Below are 23,245 nucleotides of genomic sequence, written 5' to 3' on the forward strand. Positions count from 1 at the left end.
AATCTGCTTTGGTATTTGACCGCCAGCCTAACCACCCCAGGCTGCATTTGGAGGATATTGAGCACTTTCATCCCCAAGCACTTCACCGGCTTTATAAATGACCCACTCGATTCCCTTCAGCCTCCTCAGGGATGGGACGTGGCAGCTGTTTAATAGCCACAGAGCAATGTTGCAGTGTTTTAGGGCAGAAAAGAAGAATCCTGCATCCAGTTTAAGCTGCAGGGAGTATTTAGGAAAGGGGAATGTAATTATCCATATTGGAAGCGGGCCAAAGCTTGGAGCTTTGGGGAAAGAGGCCTTTAGGACCTCTACTTTCCAGCCCACCTGAAAGATGGGGCTCCCTTTCAGCAGTCTAGGACATCAGCCTGCTTCCTGCTGATTTAAGAAAAAGCCCCCAGGCACTGCCTCCTTCATCTATTCCCTATCAGACCCTGTAGGGTCATTGACAGTCTCCTTTCCAAGGACTGGCCCTGGCTCAGCTGGGAAGATAGTTGCACACACTAGTTTGAGTTTAACGTATAATCAAATCAGAGTGACAGCAGGTGGAAACAGTCCTCTGTTGCCGCAGGAACTGTCCTTGAGTTCAGGAACAAAGACAGGACAAGAAAGATGAGACAAAGTGTGTATTTGCACGTGTGCATTCATGCCCATGTACATGGGGAAAATAACAAGGACTCCACCAAAACTGTTCATTGGCTCTTGTCTCATAAAGGAATGAGTAGGAAGACCTTCTTCTACATTCTAGCAAAGAATTTAATCCCAAGGTGTCTTTAAAAAAAAAAGAAAGAAGAAAACGGTGAGACAGCCAGAAGGCTGGTTTCCAGTTAAGCGATGTATTACATGAATAGATTTGGATACACTCCCGGTCACAGCCCATTCACTTAAGAGAGTAGAAGTATTTGTGGGAAAAAAAAAAAAAAAAAGTTGCCTATAAAGCATATTTCCAAGTTTTACTCTTCCTTATTAATTTTCATTATAAACTTGGAAATGTGTTTCTAGGGAGAATTTTTGGCCCTAAGACGTAATAAAATCACACTGCAGAATGCAGCAGACCTTATAAAAGCACATATTCAAGGGAAAATTCTAATTTTACAGCACACTTTTGTGTTCAGCTTGCGTGCCTTACTTGGAGCAGGGAGGGTGTTTGGGTTTGGCACGGCCGCTCAAAAGGTCTCAAACCCATCCTGAGAATCAAGACGGCAGGTCTCACCACCCCCCAGTCCAGAAACAGGAGCGGACAGGAGTAACTTCGGCAGAAAATCAGGGACTTTTTGAGTTGTTTAGCTCCATACGACGCTTCAGGAAGCCTGCTGGCCTTTAGTGCCACTTAAGCTGGCCAAGGACCCCGGTGCAGCAGGAAGGGGAAGGAGCCCCTGCGTTAGAGCTCGGGAAGGCACCCCTGCAGGGATGGGCTCAGGGGCTACACCATGACGACATGGATGAGTGGGCTTCCTGAAAGTCCTGGCAGGGGGCTTCAGGTAATGTCCACCAAGCTAGTCTTTTCACTTATGATATCCATACCGTATGCGCCTTACTTGGAAGAAAAAAAAAAAAACACTTATGTAAATAGGTGGGTTGTGAAACAAGGTAAAATAGAAATGATTGATTGCATTATAAAAGGGTGATCCTGCTCTCCAAAAGATTTCACATTAGATCTTCTGTAAATAATGCATTTAAAATATGGCACGTGCCTAAAATTTTGTTTAAATACAACTTGGGCTGTTGTTGTAAGCCAGGTATACCTGAAATGAGTGAATTTCTATATTGGACTTTCTGAATCAGGAGACAAATCTGTCAGCTTTCACCCTCTTAATTTTTCCTTTGCACATTTGTAGAGGGAAAAAGTACGTCTCAACTCACACTTCTTGGGATCCAAATGTTCCCCGTTACCAGTAGCTACTCTTTTCTTAACCTGCACATCCCTCCCTTACTTGAAATCGCACCTGGAGGATTCTTAACTCCACTTAGCTCCTTTCAGAGCTTTGTTTCAATCCCTTTCGTTTGGGTATCCATGATGGGGGATTTCCGAGTTATCCAAAGCTGACATGCTCTACTGAGTAGTTGGGAGGTCCTGCCTGGGTGTGCAAAGCTGGTGTAAAGGCCTGTCATGCCCACTTTTATCCTCTACCAGTTATCTAATATGAGGTCAATGATTCAGCGGGTAAGAGCGGTCCCTTCCTTCCCTGTAATCCCATTGCTTCCTTCTCTCCTCAGTGAGAAAGTGGCGTGTGAAAAGTGCCCTGGGAGCCCTGGGCCAGTGGCAGATTGAGGTGGGAGAGCCAGCACTCCCAGGAGCAGGGAGCCTGGGGCCTGAATTCATCAAGGAAAACAATGCCAACGTATGTCTATCTGTCAGGTGTCTTGGGGAGGCTGGGGTGGGAGTGGGCTGCTGGCTCTTGAAGGCAAACACCATGTCTTCACCTTCTTGTCTCCAGTGTACCCACCTGGACGCAGCCCTCTAGAAGTGTTTGCTTGAATGAAGTCCCAAAGGGTTTTGGTTTGGTCATCCCAGGAAGAGGGCTCCAGGCCTGGAATGTCACACAGTGGCAGCATCAGAAGGGAGCTATGGAGAGGAGAGGAGGGTCTCCTGTTGTGTGCCCTGGGTAGAGCAGGGAGCCATCCCTTCCCACCCTCTCCAAGAGCCGTCTTTAAGTTGGATTTGTCTTGTGCAGCCCATCTTCATGCGCAAGGACACCAAGATGAATTTCCAGTGGCGGATTCGAAACCTCCCCTACCCTAAGGATGTCTACAGTGTCTGTGTGAACCACAAAGAGCGCTGCATCGTTGTCAGAACCACCAACAAAAAGTAAGTGGCCTCAGGAGCCTGCCTTGTGTATGAGCACAAGGTGGGGAGGGGTTTGACCTTGGGTTAGGGCTCCGACTGCTCCCTACCCCAGAGGGAGAACAGCCTCCTCTTCCAGCTCTGAGGGAGGGAGGTGGGCTGCACTGAAGCCCTGAAGGTGCTGAAAGCTGAAGGGGTTCCTTTCTGCAGGAGCAGCTCAAATAAAGTAATCAGCTTCATCAGGGCAGGGAAATTTGAGCAAAAAATGTCTGGTCTGGTACCTGGCACGTACTGGGGTTGAGGAGGGGGTGAGGGAATCACCTGGCTGTTAACTTGTGATCTTAGGTGGTTCTGCTATAAGATTATTAACCTTGACCTCCTGGCTGGATCCAATCCTTGGTGCACTTGGCCTGGTGACAGACATCACTGTCGGGGCTATCAGGGAGCCATAGCTTGGAAGGCACACCCATCTGAGGTGGCAGTTACAGGACTTCAAAGGACTAGTCTGGGGCAGCACACCTTATCCCTCACGGGATTGAGAGGCAGTAGGCAGGTACTTTGGCCTCCTGGAAGTCTCTTATATTCTGCTTTAGAAGGGGTACTCAACTTCCCTTTGTTTTTCTCAGTGTGTTCTGGTGGGAGGGTGGGGGGCAGGTAGGTAAAATGTGGGGTTGAGGGGACAGAAGGTGGCCAAGAAGGAGATTTGATTCAGGCAGGGCTGCTTCTGGGTTGACCATCTTGGAAATGCAATGATACTGTTTAGATTTCCAGAGCTCTGAGTGGTCACAGGAGCAGAGCCCTATAATGGTTTGGTCTTGCCCTGGTCCAGAGGGATTGCAGTATAGGAACAACTCCCACGAAATACATTTGGGGCATTAAATTGGAGGGTTTTACGAGTTACTGGTCCACAGACTGTGAAGCCACCCAGCACGCCTCATGGGTGGCTAAGCTTAGGCCACTGGTGCCACCATCCATCCATCCACTGCTTCACATGCATAAGGAGGACCCAGCTCTTTGTCCTTCTCCTCAGGTGGTGTGGTGCCAACCTCCCCTCCCATCTCCCTCAGGTCTGTAAGGCCCATGGGGAACTAGCAAAGCTCCCAGGCTCCCCCAGTGCAGCCGTGGGTCTGCCCTCCGCTTCTGACCCCCATACCCTCTCACTGTGGCAGGGTTAAGGGGATGGGGAAGGGGTGGAGATGAATGAATTAATTTCAAGATTATTGCTCTACATGCAGCCAGCAGCCCCTGCAGTGGGCCTTGTCTATAAATATAAAGTCATAATAATAAGGGTTTGCGTTTATAAAGCACTTTGAAGCCCTCAGATAAAAGGCAGTTTGTTCCCGTTATTGTTCTCATCATTAACGGGAGTCGGTGCCTAAAGTGGAATTTAGCAATTTCAGACAACAGAGAAATTGCCTTTAGGAAAACAAACTCCGTGCTTCAGCAAGCATTCCCTGGCGTAAGGGGCCCTGGGTCCAAACTGGGAACAAAAGTGCTTCTGATAGCACTTGAATCTGCAGCCTAGCAGTTTGTGGAGCTGGCTGCTGCCTCCCTTTTGTCCCCCAGAGGTCACTGTCGAATACAGATATCAGGCAGAAATGTGATTACCCGGGAGTGAGAGAGGAGAGGCTAGCTAGCTCACCAAAAAATTCATCTGCGGGCAGTTCCGCTGGGTCCCATCTGCTACACAGATCCAGCCGTAGGTGGCGCTGTTGGCCAGGAGCAACATGGCTAGAAGCCCGCTCCTGTGCTCAAGGCAGTGGGGAGACATTTTTGAACTGATGGGTGAGGCCAGGTGGGATGGGAGTAGTGCCCCGAGAGGGGCAGGGGTTGGGGAGAGAAGTATGTGAGTGCCCACTTGGGAGCCCGCACTGAGCCTCTGGTCCAGCTGCCCTGCCTGGTTCAGACTAGTCTTCCTCAGGTCCTTCTGCCCGAGGTAGGAGAGAAAGGCTGCTAAATCTTTAACTGGCTCTTTCTTGAGTCTAGTGGCATTTTCATCTACCAGGAGCAGTAATGTGTCTTATATCTTTACTACCACTGATTGGACTCAGTGGCTGTTCTTTTGAGCAGGATACTCTCAGCTTTTTCAGGATACTTTAAAAATATGTTTTCTGGGGCTCCTGGGTGGCTCAGTTGGTTAAGCTTGATTTCGGCTCAAGTCTGATCTCATGGTTCTTGGGTTTGAGTCCCTCATCGAGCTCTGCAGTGACTGTGCGGAAACTGCTTGGGATTCTCTGTCTCCCTCTATCTCTGCCCTCCCCCACTCTTGATCTCTGTCTCTGTCTCTCTCTCTCAAAAATAAATAAATTTTTAAAAAGAGATAATTTTAAAAAGTCTTTTTTTTGATCATCACACCATCTGGTGTTGGGCAGGATACATATTTTTATTCTTGTGTTATATGTTAATAACTATATCACTGCGTCTATAAAGTCAGCATGATGAACTGACTTGCAAAGGGAAAGTTGGTGACTGGATGCCCACCCAGGCATCTGCAGTTTCCACCACACTGTGGCATTTCTGATTTGCTGCCTTCTTTCTCCTGCTGGTTCTGTGCCTGCCCCAGTTCTAATACTCAGGAATGTAGTTCCTACTAAAAATCAGAGTTCCTTTGTCCATACCTGCCTTGTCCCTGAAGTACTGGGTTGGCCACTTTTCTGGAAAGAATTGATTCCAGTATATCATGTCCTTGGCCTCAGGTATTAGTGAGGGGTGAATCAAGGAAGAAAGAAAGTGCTTTTCCAGAATCCCAGTGTGGCACTGCCTATTCCTGATAAGAGTGTTTATGCAGAAAGAAGATTCTTAGCCTCAGCCTTGAAGCTGGCAGCTATAAGTGTAATGAACTAGGGCACTGGAGTGGGAAAACATTGGCTTAAATCTGGTCTCTGCCACGTACTAACTATAGTATTTTGGGCAAGGTTTTCTCATGTATCACAGGAGAATACTCCTGCCTGCCTCACAGATTGCTTGGGCAATTTGATGAAATCATACGTAGACAAACTTCCAGCACAGTGGCCAGCCCGAAGCATGTCTTCAGCAATTCTTTGGGAATTGGGACTTGGCTGATTGGACATTGGTGATGCTAACACGGTGGGAGGTGTTAATAGGCATCACTAGAAAAAAAGGGATTCCATGGTCAAATAAATTCAGGAAACTGAATCAAACAAGTTTCTCTTTGGTAGGACTTCCGACAGGCTTAGTAAGGTGAATGTGCATCGTGAGTCTAGGAAGGGCTGCTTCAGGCAGGGATGACTGGTTTGCCTGGAGCTGTGATGTTTAAGAAAGAAGGAAGGTTTGCCTGCTGATTTTCTAAGGGCTGGACTGGCTTGAGGCTCCTGTGGGCCACCCTGGCGAAGCCTGTGTGCCTGTGGGCACGGCCCGTATGGCTGTTCACAGCAAAGCCTGCTTCTACTTTCCGCCTCTCTTCAGAGTCTCTTCCTAAAGGCCTGGCATCTTGTGCCCTCTCTCAGTTCCCTGCAAGGGAGAATAGGTTGGGAAAAGACTGGAAGTTGGGAAAGGGATACAGTAGGAGAGTGGTGGGGTACCATAGGTCATTTCTGAAATAGCCAAAATGAAGGAGCCATCCTTTCAGCTCAGGGTTGAGAGAGGTAGAGTTGTCCTGTTCTTGTCCTTTCACTTAAAGTTCATCTGGTTCAGTGACTAAAGTTCATTCAGCTCCTTTATTTGAGGAAGGAATTTTCAGGAAGAAAGTAGGGCCCAGAAGTTAAGGGGCCTGCCTAGGGTCACAGGCTGGGACCAGGCGCTATCGTGAGAGCCTTTGCTTCCCCGTGTCTTTGGAACACTTTTGACATTCAGAAAGGAGAGCTACTGTGTTACAGTGCCCAGAGGACGTGCAGAGTGGTTGAGGCCCAGAGGAGTCCATCCTTGGACAGAGCGAGGAATCTAGCCCAGGGGGTCTGTTTCTTCTGGAGAGGATGTGGAGAGAGGGAGGGTCAGGAGGTTTGGGGAATCATCGCTTGTAATAAGGGCTTCTTCGTGTACCAGTTTTGTGACTCTGGCAAGATACCTAACTGTCCGTATCTCAGTTTTCTCTTCTGTAAAAGAGCATAATAAAAGCGATCAGCCTGAGAGAGTTGTTTTGAGGATTCAGTGTGTATAGAGCAGTGTGTATCTGGGCTTATTCTGGCCCAGAATAAGCATTTACAAATGTCACTTTTCATCGTGTGACTGAGACTAAAAACAGTAATGGGAGATGGGAACAGGGAGTGTCATGTGTCCTCCGAAACCCCAGGAACCACTGTGCTGTAAGGGTTTAGCTTTCAGGCAGGGATAGGGCCTTCTTTCTTCTTCCTCCTCAAATCCCCAGCTCACAGCTTAAGGCCTGGGGCACAGTTGATGCCTGAGACATGTTTGCTCCCTCCCTAGGGCTGCCTGAGGCTGAGCATTCTGACTTTTCCAGAAGCACAGTGGGTCCCTCTCTAGTCCAGGTACTGATGAGAAAGTCAAGTGTGGTTCCTTTCAAGGCAAACCCCCAAGGCCAGGGAATGGGGGCGAGAGGGGGACGGGCTGCCCCGAGGAAAGAAAGCGGATGCCCTGAACCTCCTTGAACACTGCCCGGCAGGGGCCTCTGTGGAAAGCTGTGTAACCTCAGCCAGTAAACTAAATGCTCAAGACCAAGCTGAGCCTCCAAACCTCTCTGCCTCCATGCCCTGGCCTCATGGTGAAAGGTGGGGAGGTAGACAGAGAGGAGGCAAGCCACGCACCTCAAGTTTCCTTTGATCTTGTCATTGTCACCATTGAGGCCAAGCTGCCTGGGTTTCTTTTTTCAGTCTCGATGTCCCAGCCTGGGGAATGTGCCCCTCTGTCCCCGGCCCCCCCTGGCACAGGACAGGTGGGCAGAAAGGATGTCCCCGTGCCCTGCACAGTAAGGCCTTATACAGGCCCTGCGTGTGCTTGGGCTGCTGCTCCCCCAGTTCTGTTTCTTGTGTATATTTGCAGGGAAGATGTTAACACTTCCTAACAAGCCTTTGTGTTCATCTAATCTCTGCTGTTTAACCTTTGACTCCTCCCTATTATCAGTGTCTGCCACCTTTGCTGGCCAGCCCAAGGGCCCCAGGAAGAGCCCTTAGCCCGGGCTGGCTAGGCAGAGGATGAGGCAGCATTCCACCCCAGTTTGCAGGCAGATGGATCGCCTTTCCCTGGGGCAGAGCTTTGGAAAATAAAGCAAACTTGTGGTGCCATTAGGATCCCCCAGCCCCCACTCCTTTTGAACTGTCAGCCGTTAAGTAAACATTCTTTTCCTGCCGTGGGTCCCAGCACCTTGGCGGGAGCAGAGGACCCGGGAGGAGGGCCCCCCACCCCGGCCCCCAGAGCCTCGGCTAAACTCTGAGGGATTTGGGCAGGAGAGCAGGACAGAAGTGCACATTGATGTCAACTCTCTGAGTCCCTGGGGCATCGGGGCTTTTGAAGTGGACTCGGGGTAGCTGTCACCACAAGGGCCAGGCCCCTCGGAAGTATTAAAAGCCCCATCCTCTCCAGGCCCCTCACTTGTTTGTCTGTACCTGCGGGCAGCACTGCCCTTCCCGGCCCACACGGCCACTGCAGCAGCGGTGATGCCTGGGCGACGGGTATGACAGCCACTGCCGGGGTCTCGACTACACTTCCATTGAGGAAAAGGCCACACAGGCCTGTTACTAATGATGAGGTGCTCTGGTGTAATAAGCACCCATGCAGGAGGGAGGAACTTTAATCCTGACTCCACTGACCACTGGCTCTGAAGCCAGGCCAGACAGTTCACCCTTCTGAGCCCGAGTTTCCTCTTCAGTAAAGAAGGTCAAATTTCCTGTAAAACAAAGTCCAGTTGTACACATTATGGGCTAGATGTTGTTCTCTGGGTTTTTTGGTTTTGTTTGTTTTTACTGAAAGGGATCATTAGTCTCCGGGCTGACACCTGCAGATGATAGGGACCGTGTGTGAAAACGGAGGAGGGGGGGTCTCAGGGCCAGCAAAGTAGTCCAAGTGCCAGAGATCCAGCTTCTGAGATGAGTCACATGATTTGTCCTCTTCGATGTCTCCTTGTCCATATACTTCTCTCTTAGAGTCAGGCCAGCAGGGCCTTCAAGACCGCAAAAGAGGAAAAAGTAGCTGAGGCTCTCAGTGGAAGTCCCATGTGAATGGCAACTGTTGGTCCCAGCTTTGGGCCACATCTCTAGATATACTTATTCTGTCCCTTGTTACCATACATGTTCCCATGTTCTTGGGGTGCAGAGGAGGCCTGGCCTGCCCTGCCCGAGCTGTGTATTACAGGAGGCTTCTTCTGCGTATGTTTGGGAGTCCTGAGCCTGAAGCATGGGTGACTCTAATCCCTGGTCCGATCAAGGAACCATGACGGGTCCTGCTTTTAAGCTGCTGGCCTGGCCAGAGGCCTTTCATTCTTTTCTGTCTAGGGCCACTAAGCTCTAACATACCGGTGTCCTGACTGGCTTCCCTCCTTCCTCTGTGGCTCTGTGGAAGAACTGTGTAGAAACTGCACCAGAGGTGCCTGCTGCCCAGTTGTTGGGGGTCACCTTGCCAGATGTGCCCATGACCTCTTGGTGTTTCCACAGGTACTACAAGAAGTTCTCCATTCCTGACCTAGATAGACACCAGCTACCTCTGGATGAGTCCTCGCTGAGCTTTGCTCATGCCAACTGCACGCTGATCATCTCTGTAAGATTCACTCAGACTTCTTGGCCCCTGCATCCTTTTTTTCCCTGCCCACTTCCCTTCCCATAGGGGCCCCCCGTTCCATCCCAACCCCTGGAGTGTGCTTGTTAGAGTACAGGCACCTCTACTTCAATGTGGGGAGAATGGGGGTGGGGGCGCTCAGGGAGGGTCTGAGCTTGTAAATCATAGCTGGAAGAGGACAGAGGGTGATGTGGAGGGGTGGAAATCACAGGACTGGGTGGGGTTTTGGTGGTAGGCTCCTCTCCAGCCACGTGACCTTGAACAAAGCCTTCAACCCTATAGGCATCAGTTTCCTCATTTTCAAATAAAGACATCAGAGCAGGTCCCCCCAACCCCGAGGGGGGATGTGACTGAATTATGTTCCGTCCACAGTACCAGAAGCCAAAGGAGATCCTGGTGGCTGAGGCAGAGCTTCAGAAGGAGCTAAAGAAAGTGAAGACAGCCCACAGCAGTGATGGGGACTGTAAGACCCAGTAGCAGCTCCCCCCAGGCCTACACCTCGGGGGCATGGAGGGGGTGAGACTTTTCCTGATGGCCCATGAGACTTCGAGGCTTGGGCCTTTCTGGTGCAAGAAAGCTCCTTGCAGGAGCTATCCAGCCTCTGTGAGAACTGGGCCTTGGGGCGCTCTTAGCCCCCACATCATGGTCTTATCTCCTAAGTAAAGTCATTCTGAGTCATTGCGGGTAGACTGCCCTCTTGTCCACCTCTCCATGCTCCTGTCACCAAGAAGGGTGCTGGTGATGACATTCCCTTCTCTTCTATCCTTAGGGACCTCCAACATTAAAAGCCTTTCGCATAAAGGGAGGCATGAGTCTTAGATGGAGCAGAGGTGGGGGAAGCTCAGAGTTGACACAAACAGATTGGGGAAGATGCCCGCTCGGCGCTGCTGGGCTCAGAGGAAGACTGGGCTGGAAGAGACCCTGTGCCACCTTAGCTTGCAGAAGTGGCCCAGATGAATTCCCTAAGGTAAGAGTGAGTGAGGGAGAAGTTTTAAAATACAGTAACCTTGGAAACAGGCCAGAATGAGGGTTGTAGCAGTGCAAAGAGTGGGTGTGTGTTGGAATAGGGTGCTGATGGATGGGTATGTCCCCCAGCCATACCTGACAGGTGACATCCTCCCCACCACTGGGGCCAAAGGGGTGAGTAGTACTGAGAGGTTTTCCTGAAGGAAAGAAACGAGCCACGAGACAGGTCTTCCCTTTCCCCAGCATGCCCATCCCTAAGTTTGAATGTGTTCTTCCCTCTTTTGGGGCTTCCCAGGACTCCCCAGCCAGAGAGGAACCAGATCTGTGACCAATCAAGCTTTATTTTTACAAAAATGAACATTGTAGCATGTCCCAGCAGCCAGCCTGCAATTGGGCTGGCTCAGCGCTCACTCAACCCTCTTCAGTTTCAAAGTGGGACCAGGCCACAGTGTCCCAGGACTGAGCCCCAAGAGCTCAGTCAAGGGGAGGGGCCTGAGTGAGGAGGTGGGGGCCGGTGCCAGAGCAGGATAGTGGCAGCCTCACCCCTCCTTCCGACGACGGGGCAGAAAGGGACCAGCTGGAGCACCTCACCTCCCTCAGAGCTGTCACGGCTCTAAGAAAGGGCGAGGGGCACGGGGGGGCCCATCCAGGCCAGATCCTTGCTCTGGCCACCCGAGAAGCAAGGGCCGGCCGGGTTCAGCCATTCTCTCAAAGCAGTAGATCCCTGCTCTCCAGCTAGGTCCTGGGAGATAATGCCAAATTTCTGAGAGTCGGCAGCCTTTACCTTACGTTGCCCAAGATAGGTCTAGGAGCACAGGCACGGCGGGGGAGGAGGTATCACTGCACCCTCCAGGCAGGAGAGGTCCCTGAGTAGCTGGCTTCCCTGCCCCACAGGCTGGGGTGGCCCTGTCACGGGTTTTGAAAGTCCAGGACGTGGAGGTTGTAAGACAGCGCAGCATAGAGATGCTTGGTGGTGAAGCGCAGGCAGTACACGGGACTGCTGAGCGGGGTCGAGGTCAAGGGGAAGGCCTGCAGGGAGGGAAGGTACAGGAATGGCAAGCGCGTCCCGAGGCGGAGAGGGGGAGAGCCCTACCCCAAGGTTCCCAGGCACAGCCCCTAACAGGGAGTCCTGGCATCCTGGAACAAAGGCTGGGCAGTGCTCTTACGTGTAGGCAGGCCCGCTGGCGCCGGTCCCACAGCCGCACGACACCGTAGTAGGAGGAACCGGTAGCCAGCAGGTGGTTCCCATCTGTCTGCAGGCAGTACAGGGTGCTGTCGTGGGGTTCCTCCCACTCCATGACGCACTTTCTGTCCAGGAAGAGGCAGTCAGAGGGAAGCGCAGGGGTGCCCTCTACCCCCATTTCCCCAAGGGTCTTAGAAATCCATTCTGGCTGGGAGACAGAAGCTGAATCAGCAAACTCTTTTGAAAAATAGACTTAATGGGGGAAAGCCTCCTCTGTATAGGTCCCCAGGCCAGATCATGCCCTCATCATCCCAGGACTTGGGCAGCAGGTAACTAAGGCAGGGAGAACGCTGATGACTCCCAGGCTCTTAATCATGGCCTGTAGCTTAGGGTCTCCCAGGCCAGGGCTGCCAAGCTAGGAGTCTCAGCTTGATCTGACCTTGCTGGCTGCTCCTACTGGCCTCCACCTGTCCCTTCTCCCGGGGGCTCACCCAGAGGGAGGGCCGGGACTGCGTCCCACCTCCTGCCTAGACACTCACCGGACGCTGGCTCGGAGGTCCCAGTAGCGAACGTAGGTGTCATAGCCACAGGACAGAAGTGTGGAAGGGGACTCATACATGACATCCAACACCCCAGCTCCTGGGGGGAAGTCACTGCCCAGGTGCATCATGAGCTGCCCACTGGGGAGAGAGCGGAGGGTAGAGGATGAGCGGCCGTCCCCTCCCCTTCGCCCCCACATCTGCTTTTAACCCAGTGGCATCAGTCCCTGAGGAAATGCAGCTCTCGCTCCTGAGCTAAAATCAGGCTCCCTTAGGAAAGGGCCAAGGGAGGAAATGCCTGGGGTGCCCACTGTCACCCCAGTGCCTGCCCCTCCCCCAGCTAAAGGCCTCAGCCCAGCAGCTCCTGATCACACCTGCTCGCTGCCTGGCTGCCGCTCCTCAGGAGGAAGAATGGGCCTGGCTGAGGGGCCAGCCCCCCTTCCGTGCACACACACACACTCGGTTACTTTATACTTCTTGATCCTGCAGGTCAGGCGGTTCTGAGCTGCCTGAGTCCAATGCCTTAATTCCCGCCTGTAATCTGGGGCTCAAACCTCATTGGGGATAAAGACCACACAAAGGGAGAAGGGGAGTCCCAGGAGATGTTAAAACAAGTAAACACCTTTGTGTCTGGGGAGAGAAATCGCTGAGAAAGCAGCTTAGCGGGCTGGTCCCTGGTGTTCCTGGCCCGGCTGGCCCCCAGCCCGCGGCTAGCACGCCTGTGTGATCACAGCCCCCAGCCTGCTGGGCTCCAGCATGCTCCCCCACCCTCGCCCCTCCCGGTGGCCGAGAGCAGATTACCGAGAAGAACAATTTCTTTGTGACTGTGTAATTCCCTCCGTGACCGCGGCAGTGGGCAGACCCCTCGCCCTGATGCCAGACCCCTAGCAACCATGTAGGGGGGCCTTCTGGCCCTAGCAACCACCCCTCAACATCAAGTGCACCCGCTAATCCCTGTGGCTAGGGAACGGGTAGAAGCAGTGAGTTTCTGCCGAACGACAGAGGGGAATGAAGAAGAGGGGCACCCTCCAGGCCCTATCCCTCAGTTTCACCCAAGAGATACTAGGCTCCCTTGCATGCATGACAAGAGAAACAAGGCCCTGAGCACTTCCCAGGGACACCCAGGTAAGAGGCCCTGGGGGGGGGGGGGGGCGGGGAGGAGGACGTCGTGGTCTCACAAGCAGTGTTCACCAAAGGGCTGAGGCAGACGCTGTCAGCCATGTGTGTGAAAGCGGACTTCAGCTCCAGGCCTCTCGGCTCACACAGACTCTGACCCTCAACCTCCCTTCTCCTCAGTGGAGCCACCATCTTCCCTAGAGGCTGAACAAATAAAGGAGGAGGCTGGGGGTTCCTTTCTGCCCGGTTTGCCTTGCCCCTTGAGCCCTGGGCAGCGAGGGGACCTCCAGCAAAGGGCACTGTGGCAGTCAGAATCCTTGCCCCCAGCCTCCTCAGGGAGGTCTTCCTCTTACGGTCTAGACTACATCAGCCTCTGCGTTGGGGAACCCTGAGAGGGATCAGGCAGAAAGCCACTGCCCAAAGATCCCAGTCTCGTATGGATCACTGACCTTGGCTCCCAGGAAGGGCCTGCCTTCCCAGATGGGCCACCAGCTAGGATTTACCCACCCTGGGCAGGCCAGAGCCCTCCCACCCCTGCACCTCTCTTTTGAAGGTACTTCTGGACATTTGTACACACCGGGTGGGGGCTGTTTTGCTCCACAGTTCTCCCTCCTTCCAGATTTGGGGGCCCTGCCCCTTCCATTAGTGAGGCCTTCAGGAATGACTGAGGAGCTCTCCCCTTTAATCTGTAGAAGTAATTTCATGTTTGTTTGAAACAGAAGATGAAAGGCAGTGGGGGCTGGGGGCCTGAAGCCCAGCGTGGCTCTGCCTGCCTACCCCTGGTCCCAGGGTTTAGAAGGAAAGAAAGGTGGGCATCCATGGACCGGGCAGGGTCAGCAGGATCAGGACCAGAAACATCAGGGCAATCAATACCCAGTTCAGATTGCCACCCTGGGCCCCCTGCCCCAGCATTCAAGCCACCACTGGAAAGCACCATGCCAGTGTCTGCAGTAAACAACCCTGCTTTCTCGAGGAGACGCCAGGGCCGGAGTGAGCACCAACCCCTGGAGGCCAGGACAAGTCCCGAAAGCCCCTAGTCGGCCAGCCCAGCCTGGCCAGGGACGGAGGAGTTTCTTTCTGCTGCTGCGCTGTTCTCCGATTCTCTGAAATGGCCACACACACTTTAAATGGCCCAATAAAAAGATACAATTTCTTTTGCCTCTGGGCCTGGGACCCTCAAGACTCTGTTGTGCAGTGCCCGTGAGGTTAAGTTCAGAGCATAAACTGACACACCAGGCTCTGGGAAATGGCCCGTCTCTTCAAATAGCAGCCCAGCAGTGCCATAGGAGCCCTGCTGGGGCTTTGATTCGGGAAAACAAACAGAAATGGCACCGTGGGCCCTTCGTGGCCCCCACCCTAAGACCAATTTAACTAGAAAACTCTAGCTCAACAGCGCCTGTGAAGGGAGCAAGATCAGCCTGACAATAGCCCCAAACTTTGGGGGAAAGGGGGACAAAACAAGCTGTCTCCTCAGCCCCTCCTCTTGGGCTCCTTTTCTTACTGCAAGTGTGTTCTTGTAAAAAACGATTAGATTGTAATTTGTATAACATGGTGACCCCCAAATTCAGACGTTTCACCCCTTTTCTCTGGAAAGAATGTCAAGAATGCTTCTCGGCCTCTCACGGTGGGGGGCGGGAGGGGGGTGCAGAGCCTTGGCTATCACACAACTTGTGTGGGAACAGGACTGCCCCTCAGAGCCCTGGGCCAAGACAGGAGCAAGGGCCGGCTCTGTCACTCCAGAGGGCCAGACAAAAAGTCCATTCCCTTCCAACTCCTGCGCACAAAGCCTGGGCCTCCAGGAGCCGCTGGGGTGGGGGGCTCCACACCCCAGCCTCCCCCGAGCCCGACTCCAGCAATTCTCTCTCCACCCAGGGAAAGATAAAGACAGATGGGGCCACCCCTGTGAGCCTAAGAAGGAGGGCAGGCCTGGGGCGGACAGCCGAAAGGAGACATGGCCCTGAGGCCAGGCTGTGTGCAGCATTCCCTGGGAGCCCCCCGAGTGCCTGGGCAGAAGGAGCAAGCAGAGGGTGGCCTCATCCCAGGGACCCTTGAAGGGGGTGATCAGATGAGGAAACCAGGGCTCCCTGGCCCAACCCACCATGCTGCACTGTGATTCTGTCTAGAGGGAAGAAGGGGCCTAGGGAGGAGCTTCCTGACAGAAGGAAATTTAGTAAGACCCTGACTCCTCCACCACCATCTTTGTAGGGACAGCTCACTGGAGGTAGATGCTGACCCTGAAGGCCCCGATGTCCCAGCAGGGAGAGCCCCCACCCCCACCCCCCTTAGTCTGGGCCCTGCTGAGCCAGAGTCCTCTGGTCCCATCCTCCACCTGCCTCCCTCCCTGTGCTCCCAACACAAGCCACAGCCCACAGAGAGCCCTGTGCTAAAGGGCCCTGAGATATGAGAAGCTGTATCCATCCACCTCCCAGCCTGCACCTAAGAATGCCTGTGACCCCCACACCATTTTACAGCCACCGTTAACACACTGGGTACCTGGGGATGTTCCCTGGAGATCCTGGGGGTTTTTGTTCCTACATCTGTCCCGGGTGTGCGGCCCCAAAAATGCAACAGTGGCTTTCAGGGGAGGGAAAGGATGGGAGAGTGACAGTCCACCTTCCCACATCGGCTCCCATGGGGACAGAGGGCCTGAAGGTATAAGCTGGGCTGAACACGGTCAGAGAACGGGAGGCTTTTCCTCCTTCCCACCCTCCCCTCTCTCTTCCTTTCTTTGAGCAACAGCCATTTAATGAGCTCCTTCTGTATACAAGGCATTGTGCCAAGCAGGAACTATGGGGACATGTCAGATCCAACTTTGAAGGAACGATCCCTGTTCTCAAGGGGTTTTCCACCCAGTGAAGGAGGGAGTCTGTCATGTATCCAGCTATCAGTATGAGGGGTGACTGAGTCAGTTCCAGAGGAGAAATGAAAGTTTTTTATAAAAGGACAGATAAGGGAACATTTCAGCCTGTGGTATGGAGTGATTCCTCAGTGAGTGACAGGAGCAGCAGGAGGGCCGAGGCGAAGGGCCAGGGTAGAGCCGGGGCACCCGGCCTGTGTTTTCACCTGGCAGGCACTCCGATATGCCCAGGATCTGGCTTCCAGACCATGGTGGCCTTTGGGTGCGTACTGCTCAGCTGGTCTGAGCTCCGGGAGGGGCAGGGAGGCGCTGTCCTGGTCCAGCGCTCAGGTGGGGAGGGTGGGAATGGAGGAGGCACATAGGTCCCAAATGTAACCACAGGGTGGCAGAGACCAGGAGAAGCCCATGGATGCTTCGCCTGCCTCAGCCCCATCAGGTGAGAGGGAAGGGCCCTGCCCGAGCACACAGCCGCTCGCGTGCATGTGTGTGCGCGTGCACAGCCCCCGGCGCCCGCCCGCGCACACGTGTTCAGACACAATGGCTCAAAGGCCAGGCAGCCGGGCAGCCCACTTTGTACTGCTAACAAGGGGACCGTAATTACAGGAAGGGGCAGCCGGGCAGATAAAAGGATACAAAATTTCAACATCTGTTGCCATAAAGGGATAAGGAGAAGTGAAACGCAAAGTATCAGTTTGGTGTCAGCAGGCAGAGAGCCAATTTCAAAGAGTTCAGGGGGACAGAGGGGACAAGAAAGAAAAAGGAAAGGGGGGAGAAAGAAAAGAAAGAGAAAGAAATTACAGGGTTCCTTAAAGAGGTAAAGAAAAAAGAAAATGAAAAAATCTGTCAGTAATACTTTCAAAGGAGAAGGCAGGTACTTTAAAGAGGGCAGTTCCCGTAATCACCCTGACTGAGGGCCACCTACCCCCCCCCCCCACCCCGGGGGTGGAGGTGGAGGCAGGGGCAGAGACAAAGCCACACCTGGGCCAGATGGGCACTACTGGTGCCCTCAGAGTGGCCCAGTCTGTGCTCAGGACACCGATGCCTTCTGCAGACAGCTAGAAAGGGCTGCAGCCAGGCCCCCCTCCCCCTTCTAAATGCCACTAGATGCTCTGATGCGCATCTCCTGTGCTCAGCCTGGGGTCCCAAGAGAAGTTCCTGGCACATGGTGACTGACAGGGCAGCCCTAGGAGCGCTTGAAGGGTTACCAACTCCAGCCACAGGAGCTAGGATCAGGGAGGGCTTTGTGGCAGAGGTGCTGTTTACACGGAAGAGTAGGCAGGACAGAGGGGGGGTAGGTAATCCGGGCACCATGGCAGCCAGAGCAAAGGCTCCAGGGGAAGATAGAGGGCCCCTGTCAGAATGTGTGAGAAGCCTACCTGCCCTACCTTTGGTGAGAGAGAGGATGTTCGGGGGTTTAGGATAGAAACGGAGGAGGAATGGGGAACCAGGGAGGACTCTGGCCAGAAGGAGAGATAAGGGATGTGCGCAGGGGCACACGCATGATCACACGCATACAGGGCAGCACAGAGCCTAGCTGAGGACTCGAACCCTCAGCACCCTAGGCGTAGCCAGGTCCAGAGCCCACCCCTAGCCCCTTCCCTGCCCGGTGGTCCTGAGGCTGGCTCAGGGCTATGGCTGGACCCACTAGGATATGTCCAGGTCTGGGATCACGGGCCTCTCCATCCTGATGCTAGACCCAGCTCAGATGCCCTTGGCAGAAACATACAGCCCATAGCAAGAACAAGCCTAGGGAGGAGGGGTGTATAAGATGTCAGGTCAGGCAGACCTCCCAGGCCTCTCGGCAGCTGCGAGGAACGCCCCGCACAGACAACACCTTCCCCGGGACCCAGCCGAGGTTTCTGCTCAAATGCACGCAGAGTACCAGGCTCAGAAACAGGATGGCTTTGGCCTAGTACCTCAGGCCTTGATGGGATCACAGGGCCTAGCGAAGGTTACTTCAGGGATCGGCTGTTGACACTATCTGTCAAGATGGAGCCCCTGGAGCCGGCACCTGGGCCCAAAGACCACCTACCCTTGGAAGCAGGAACACTCTGGCACCTCCAAGTTGGGTCAAGAACTCCATCTTTCTCTCTGCCTGGTTTAGACAGGTTAGAAATTCCCTGTCCTTGGGCCCGGCCCACGGTTCCCAACTCCAGGAGAAAGAAAGGCAGAGAAGAAAGGAGAGGGACGGTCAAGCTCCTTGCTGTCTAGACGATGGCTGTATGCCATGGCTGCCCTCGAACCCGTGTGCTCCAGCCCGCACCTCCCTCTCCCTAACTCGTAGGGAGAACAGAGTCCAGAGGGGTCTTGATGAAAGGAAGGGCTGAGGGAGCCCGGGTAACTCTGAAGGGGTCCCCAGGCACTGTGGGAAGCAGCCTAAGCTCCCAGATAGCGGGGACCTGAGAGGCAGCAGGAAGCAGACGTGCGGAGCAGGGCACCTCCACCTCCCAGCTGTGTCCCAGCCCCCGCCATCATCCTGAGGGCGGCCCCAGAGGGGGGTTGCTCGGAGCACTCCTTCCCCCGCCCAAGTCACAGCACACACATAAAAGAGAAAATCCCGGTGCTCCTCAGGTTTCAGTGGTGACAGGTTAAAAGCAAAGAATCCCCCCAGCCCCGCACAGCGCCCCGCCACCTAGTCCTGCGGGCGGTGCTGCCCCACCTTCCAGATTGGCCTGTCAGTCAGGCTTTGGCGTTATTGAAAGATCAAACTCTGTCCTGCCTGTTCATTACCTTAATCCTATTTTCTACATGGCTTTATTATCTGCTTGGGCTTCTCTGGGAAAGACAGCTACAGACAGTCACCCTGTCCATCCACTTCCTCCCACCAAAAGCAGATGCCTCCACCGGGGCATCTCTCCTCCGAGCCCCGCACCACTCAGTCCTCCGGGCTCCCCTGGGAACCAGAGGGCTATGGAAACGCAGCCGGCTCCTCTCAGTGGCGAGGAGGGGCGTCTGTGCGCCAGTGAGAAGGCAAAGCCACATGGTGCCCAGGGCGGCCCTGCCACAGGCTGTCCAGGGGATGCAGTGGCGGCTTCTCATCTGGCTCCGGTCAGGATCCCGGCCGCAGCCATCCTGTGCCTATGATCACTCGGGTTCTTCCCGGGTTCTGTAAAGACCCAGTGTTTGGGGTTAGTGACGACTAACCCCATAAGAGAGGGCCGTTCAAGGAGTTGGTGGCTTAGAACTACATCCCGGCCATAAATCTGTGCCCAGGAGTAGCCCCACCAAGGAAACCCCAGGCAGAAGAGGCCCTCAAAGGTTACTCAGCTTTTGACACAAAGCCGGGCCACGGTGGTGCACCCACCCCACCCCGGGCGCAGGCCAGTGAGGTCGCCAGGCACGAGGTCCGGCTACAGGATGAAAACGGACTTTTCGGCAGAAACACCTGTCTTGTGACCTGCAGCCTTACTTCCTGTCATGGGCCTTCTCTAGGCCATGAGGTCAGCAGGACCACTCCGCCCCCAGTGGTCACAAGGCCACAGGTATTTGGAGAATCTCTAAGGTACTACTATGGAAGGCAGCCGCAGGGGAGGAAAAAGAAAGGGAGGGGGACAGGCACCGTATGGGCTCTTGTATAAAACAATTGGTTTCATACTAGTTCTGTTAAGTACAGATCATTAAATCTCATTTACAGATGTGGAAACCGAGGCTCAGAGTGCCCCCCACCCATATCACAGAGCTAAGAAGCGGCAGAGTTAGTTCGAGAACCCAAGTCTGTCTGACCACACAGCCTGTGTGCCCTCCGTAGCTCCTCACAGCCTCCCATCACACACCAGAGGAGGGGTTCCTTGGCCTCAGCCCCACGCAGAAGCAAGAAGTTTGCCGGTGGCAGGAGTTTGGCAGGGGAGTCACGGGAACGACATTCACAGACTGCAGGCGCTCCAACGTCCCAGAGGCTACAGGACAAAGGATCCCTTGGAAGTTTTAGCTGAGCTGTGCCGACAACAGTAGGATGTGACCATCAGCTACACTAACAAAAGCAAAAGATCTAGAATAAGGAGGGGATAGCACCTGCCACTCATCATCTCACACCCGGCACGTTCAGTACTCGGTTACGAACATCCCATTTCAAGAGGGATCCAACCAGATAAATGCAAGAAACTTTCAGGTGAGAATGGTCCTAAAACGAGTGTGAGACCCACACAGTAGGGTCACCCTCCCAGCTATTCCTCATTTACTTTCTTGCTGACCCAAATCTCATTCTGTGCCCACCACTCCCATCCTCCTTGCCACTATGCACGTGGGGGAAGCTGGGCTCTTCCCCAGACCCAGGTCAATCTTGACTGGTGATTCCATTTCCCTTGCCACGGTTTGGTTCAGGGTGAGTAACGGAATACACTTTTGGCTCACTCAATATGAGGAGTCTGCTTGGGGGCTCCTATAAAAGGACTCCCCATCTTAAAAAGAGACCCAGGTAGGGACAAGTCCTCTTCCTTCCTTTCTCCCTCTGGGTATTTTGCCTCATGAGCAGGTAGAGCTTTTGTGAACAAGCCTGAGGATAAGGGCAAAACCCACGTTGACAGAGGGGGCAAAGCGGAAAGCTGAGAAGATGGGCCCTCAGCCTCTCACTGAGCTACTGCACCCGTCAATCCTGGAACCAGCGAAGCTTCCAGCTCCTGGGGACTCCTTGTCACTTACGATAATAATAATCTCTTTATTGTTGGAGCCACTTTGAAGTAGGCCCTCAATACTTCCAGCCAAAAGCACCCTAACTGATGTACTATGTGTATAAGCAACAGCAGAAGGGCCTCAGACTTTCGGCCTGATAAAGAGAAGACACTGGAGAAACAGGACCAAAGATTTCAGATATTTAAAGCCCTGTCTTCGGAGGCAAGGTTCAACTTGCTTCTTGCCTAGAATCATAGCTCCTGGAAGCAGGTCAACTCTCGATGAAGGACAGGTGTGATAACTCTCAGGGCTCTCCAAAGATGTAATGTGGTGTCTGGGAGAGTTGTGAGTTTCCTATCCCTGTGGTTGGATGACCGTTAAGAGAATGGTGTAGAAAAAACCATATTTAACTAAAACAGCTCACGTGTTAAAAAAGAAAAAACCTTTTGGAAAGACTGACAATACAATGGATTTTTCAGGGGGCAAAAAGATGGGTACCACTTTCCTGGGGATACAGAGAGGAAAGGAGACATGCTAGAGTCACTGAGGCAGGAGACAGACAAGAACAGAACATCCTCGCTGCTGCTGTAGATCGCGGTGCTGAACCAGAGCACGGGACCTGGGGCCAGGTGCAGACGGTCTTAGACTTGACCCCACAAGCACAATTGACAAAAAAAAAAAAATAATAATTTGGACGCCATCAAAATGTAAAACTTTGGTCTTTTATCCTGTTAAGAGGATAAAAAGACAAGCTCCAGACTTAAAGATAGAGGCAAACCACATATCTGAAAAAGGATTCATTTCTAGAATATATAAAGAACTCCCCAAACTCACCAGTGAAAAAGCAAACTGTTCAATTAGAAAATCGCCAAAAGACATGAGCAGAGATTCCACCAAAGAGAACATACAGAAGGCAAATACACACACGAAAAGATGTCATTGGCTATTAAGGAAATTCAAATTAAAGCCACGAGATACCACACCTCTTAGAATAGCTAAGACAAGAAAGAGCAGCAATTCCAAATGCTGTCAAGGATGGGAAGAAACTACATCTCTCATACCCTGGAGTTGGATTATAAAATGGTAAATATATTCACAATAGTTTGACAGGTAAAAAATTAAACACACACTTACCAAATGACCTGGCACTTGGACTCTGGGGCATTTATCCCAGAGAAATGAAAACATGTGTCCACACAAAAGATTATATGCAAATGTTCATGAGAGCTTAATTTGCAATAGTCAAAAAATTGAACATAACCCAAATGCCCTTCAGTGGGTGAATGCTGTTCAGTGGGAGAGAACTTTGGGGCGTCCACACCAGGGAATACTACTGAGCAATAAAAAGGAAGGCGCCATTGATACATAGGACGAGTGCTATGGCTCTCATGAGAACTATGCTGGGTTAACGGGGGTGGGGACCAAATCACAAAAGGTATTCCACTTATATAACACCTCCAAGCTGCCAGAAGTAAAGAGGTGGAAAACACGTAAGTGGCTGCGAGAGGTTAGAGACGAGGGAGTTTAAGAGGGCAGGGGAGGAAGATGGTGTGGCTGTACGTGGGCAAGTGGGGAATCCGCCAGTTCTGTATCCTAACTGTTGTAGTAGTTACGTGAATCTACACATGGGATAAAATTGCAAAGAACCACACACACACACACACACACACACACACACACACACACACACAGAAATGAGTGCAATCTGAATAAAGGTCTGTGGATTATACCAATGTCAATTTCCTGGTTCTGATTATAATATAATATAATATAATATAATATAATATAATATAATATAACATAATATAATATAGAAATTACTTATAAATAATTGATATCAAATTTATATTTATTATATTATCTAACGTAACACAGGTACCTTGCTGTCCTATTTTTGGAACTTCCTATGAATCTCTAATTATTTCAAAATAAAAAGCTTAAAAAAATCCAACGGAATGGTAGACAATCTGATGGGAACGTGTCAAGCTTACCAAGGCAGAGAGTTGTGAATAAAACCTGGACGTATTTTAACTGTTCTGTGTAATTCTTTTTATGGCTCTGTAGGCCGCTTCCCAAAGTTCTTTATTTTAGAAAAATCATCTCCAAGGATAGATGGGATTTTATGTAGCCACATAATCGGGCACTCCTCAGAGAAAAAGTATCGTAAATCCAAATTGTTGTTACCCTGATTTCTAAGGGAAATTACTGACCTATTATAAATTACTTCCAACAGTCTCCTCAGGCTAACTCTAACGACGCCAGGAGAGAGCACGCACCTTGCAAGCTGCCAGTGAGTCGGGCCACTGGGTTCTTCCCAGCCTCCCCCTGGACCACTTGGTGGCCCACTGGAGCCCGGGCTGGCCCAGCCAGCTCTGTGCTTTGCCTCCCTGGCTGCTCTAGCCGCACCCCATAGGAAGCCGTGGTGGCTCAGGAATCTCTTACCTGTTGAGGTCCCAGATTCTTAGGGGTGAGAAGTGCCCACAACAGGCCGTCCCTGTCACAAAAGAGCT

At 52.5% G+C, this 23,245-nt stretch overlaps 2 protein-coding genes across 11 annotated transcripts in view; one reads left to right on the top strand and one right to left on the bottom strand.

Moving 5' to 3' along the window:
• DPCD (deleted in primary ciliary dyskinesia homolog (mouse)) overlaps positions 1-22,426 on the top strand; it is a 30,184-nt gene extending 7,758 nt beyond the window's left edge. Inside the window, exons 3-8 of one of the 5 annotated variants that reach the window (XR_015241795.1) lie at positions 2,215-2,339; positions 2,673-2,806; positions 9,346-9,448; positions 9,839-9,929; positions 10,236-10,433; positions 19,762-22,426. Coding sequence is in view for 3 of the 5 variants with exons in the window: in XM_086680690.1 (XP_086536816.1) it covers positions 2,215-2,339; positions 2,673-2,806; positions 9,346-9,448; positions 9,839-9,929; positions 19,762-19,826 (518 nt within the window). In the remaining 2 variants the exon portion in view is untranslated. Of the gene's footprint in view, positions 1-2,214; positions 2,340-2,672; positions 2,807-9,345; positions 9,449-9,838; positions 10,145-10,235; positions 10,473-15,142; positions 16,914-19,761 lie in introns of those variants that run through there. The other 4 variants (XR_015241796.1, XM_086680690.1, XM_086680691.1 and 1 more) reach the window with 4 other exon arrangements.
• Positions 10,756-23,245, bottom strand: part of FBXW4 (F-box and WD repeat domain containing 4) — an 81,337-nt gene continuing 68,847 nt past the window's right edge. For 2 of the 6 annotated variants that reach the window (XM_025918387.2, XM_086680686.1), the window contains exons 6-9: positions 23,178-23,243; positions 12,155-12,295; positions 11,599-11,740; positions 10,756-11,461 (exon numbers count right to left, since the gene is read on the bottom strand). In XM_025918387.2, the coding sequence (XP_025774172.2) occupies positions 11,342-11,461; positions 11,599-11,740; positions 12,155-12,295; positions 23,178-23,243 (469 nt within the window). In that variant the 3' untranslated portion in view covers positions 10,756-11,341. Of the gene's footprint in view, positions 11,462-11,598; positions 11,741-12,154; positions 12,296-12,776; positions 12,914-18,390; positions 18,397-20,549; positions 20,565-21,869; positions 21,939-23,176; positions 23,244-23,245 lie in introns of those variants that run through there. The other 4 variants (XM_086680685.1, XM_086680684.1, XM_086680687.1 and 1 more) reach the window with 3 other exon arrangements.

Source organism: Puma concolor, chromosome D2 (assembly GCF_028749965.1).
Source record: "Puma concolor isolate L17-30 chromosome D2, mPumCon1.1.hap2, whole genome shotgun sequence".
Taxonomy (NCBI): domain Eukaryota; kingdom Metazoa; phylum Chordata; class Mammalia; order Carnivora; family Felidae; genus Puma; species Puma concolor.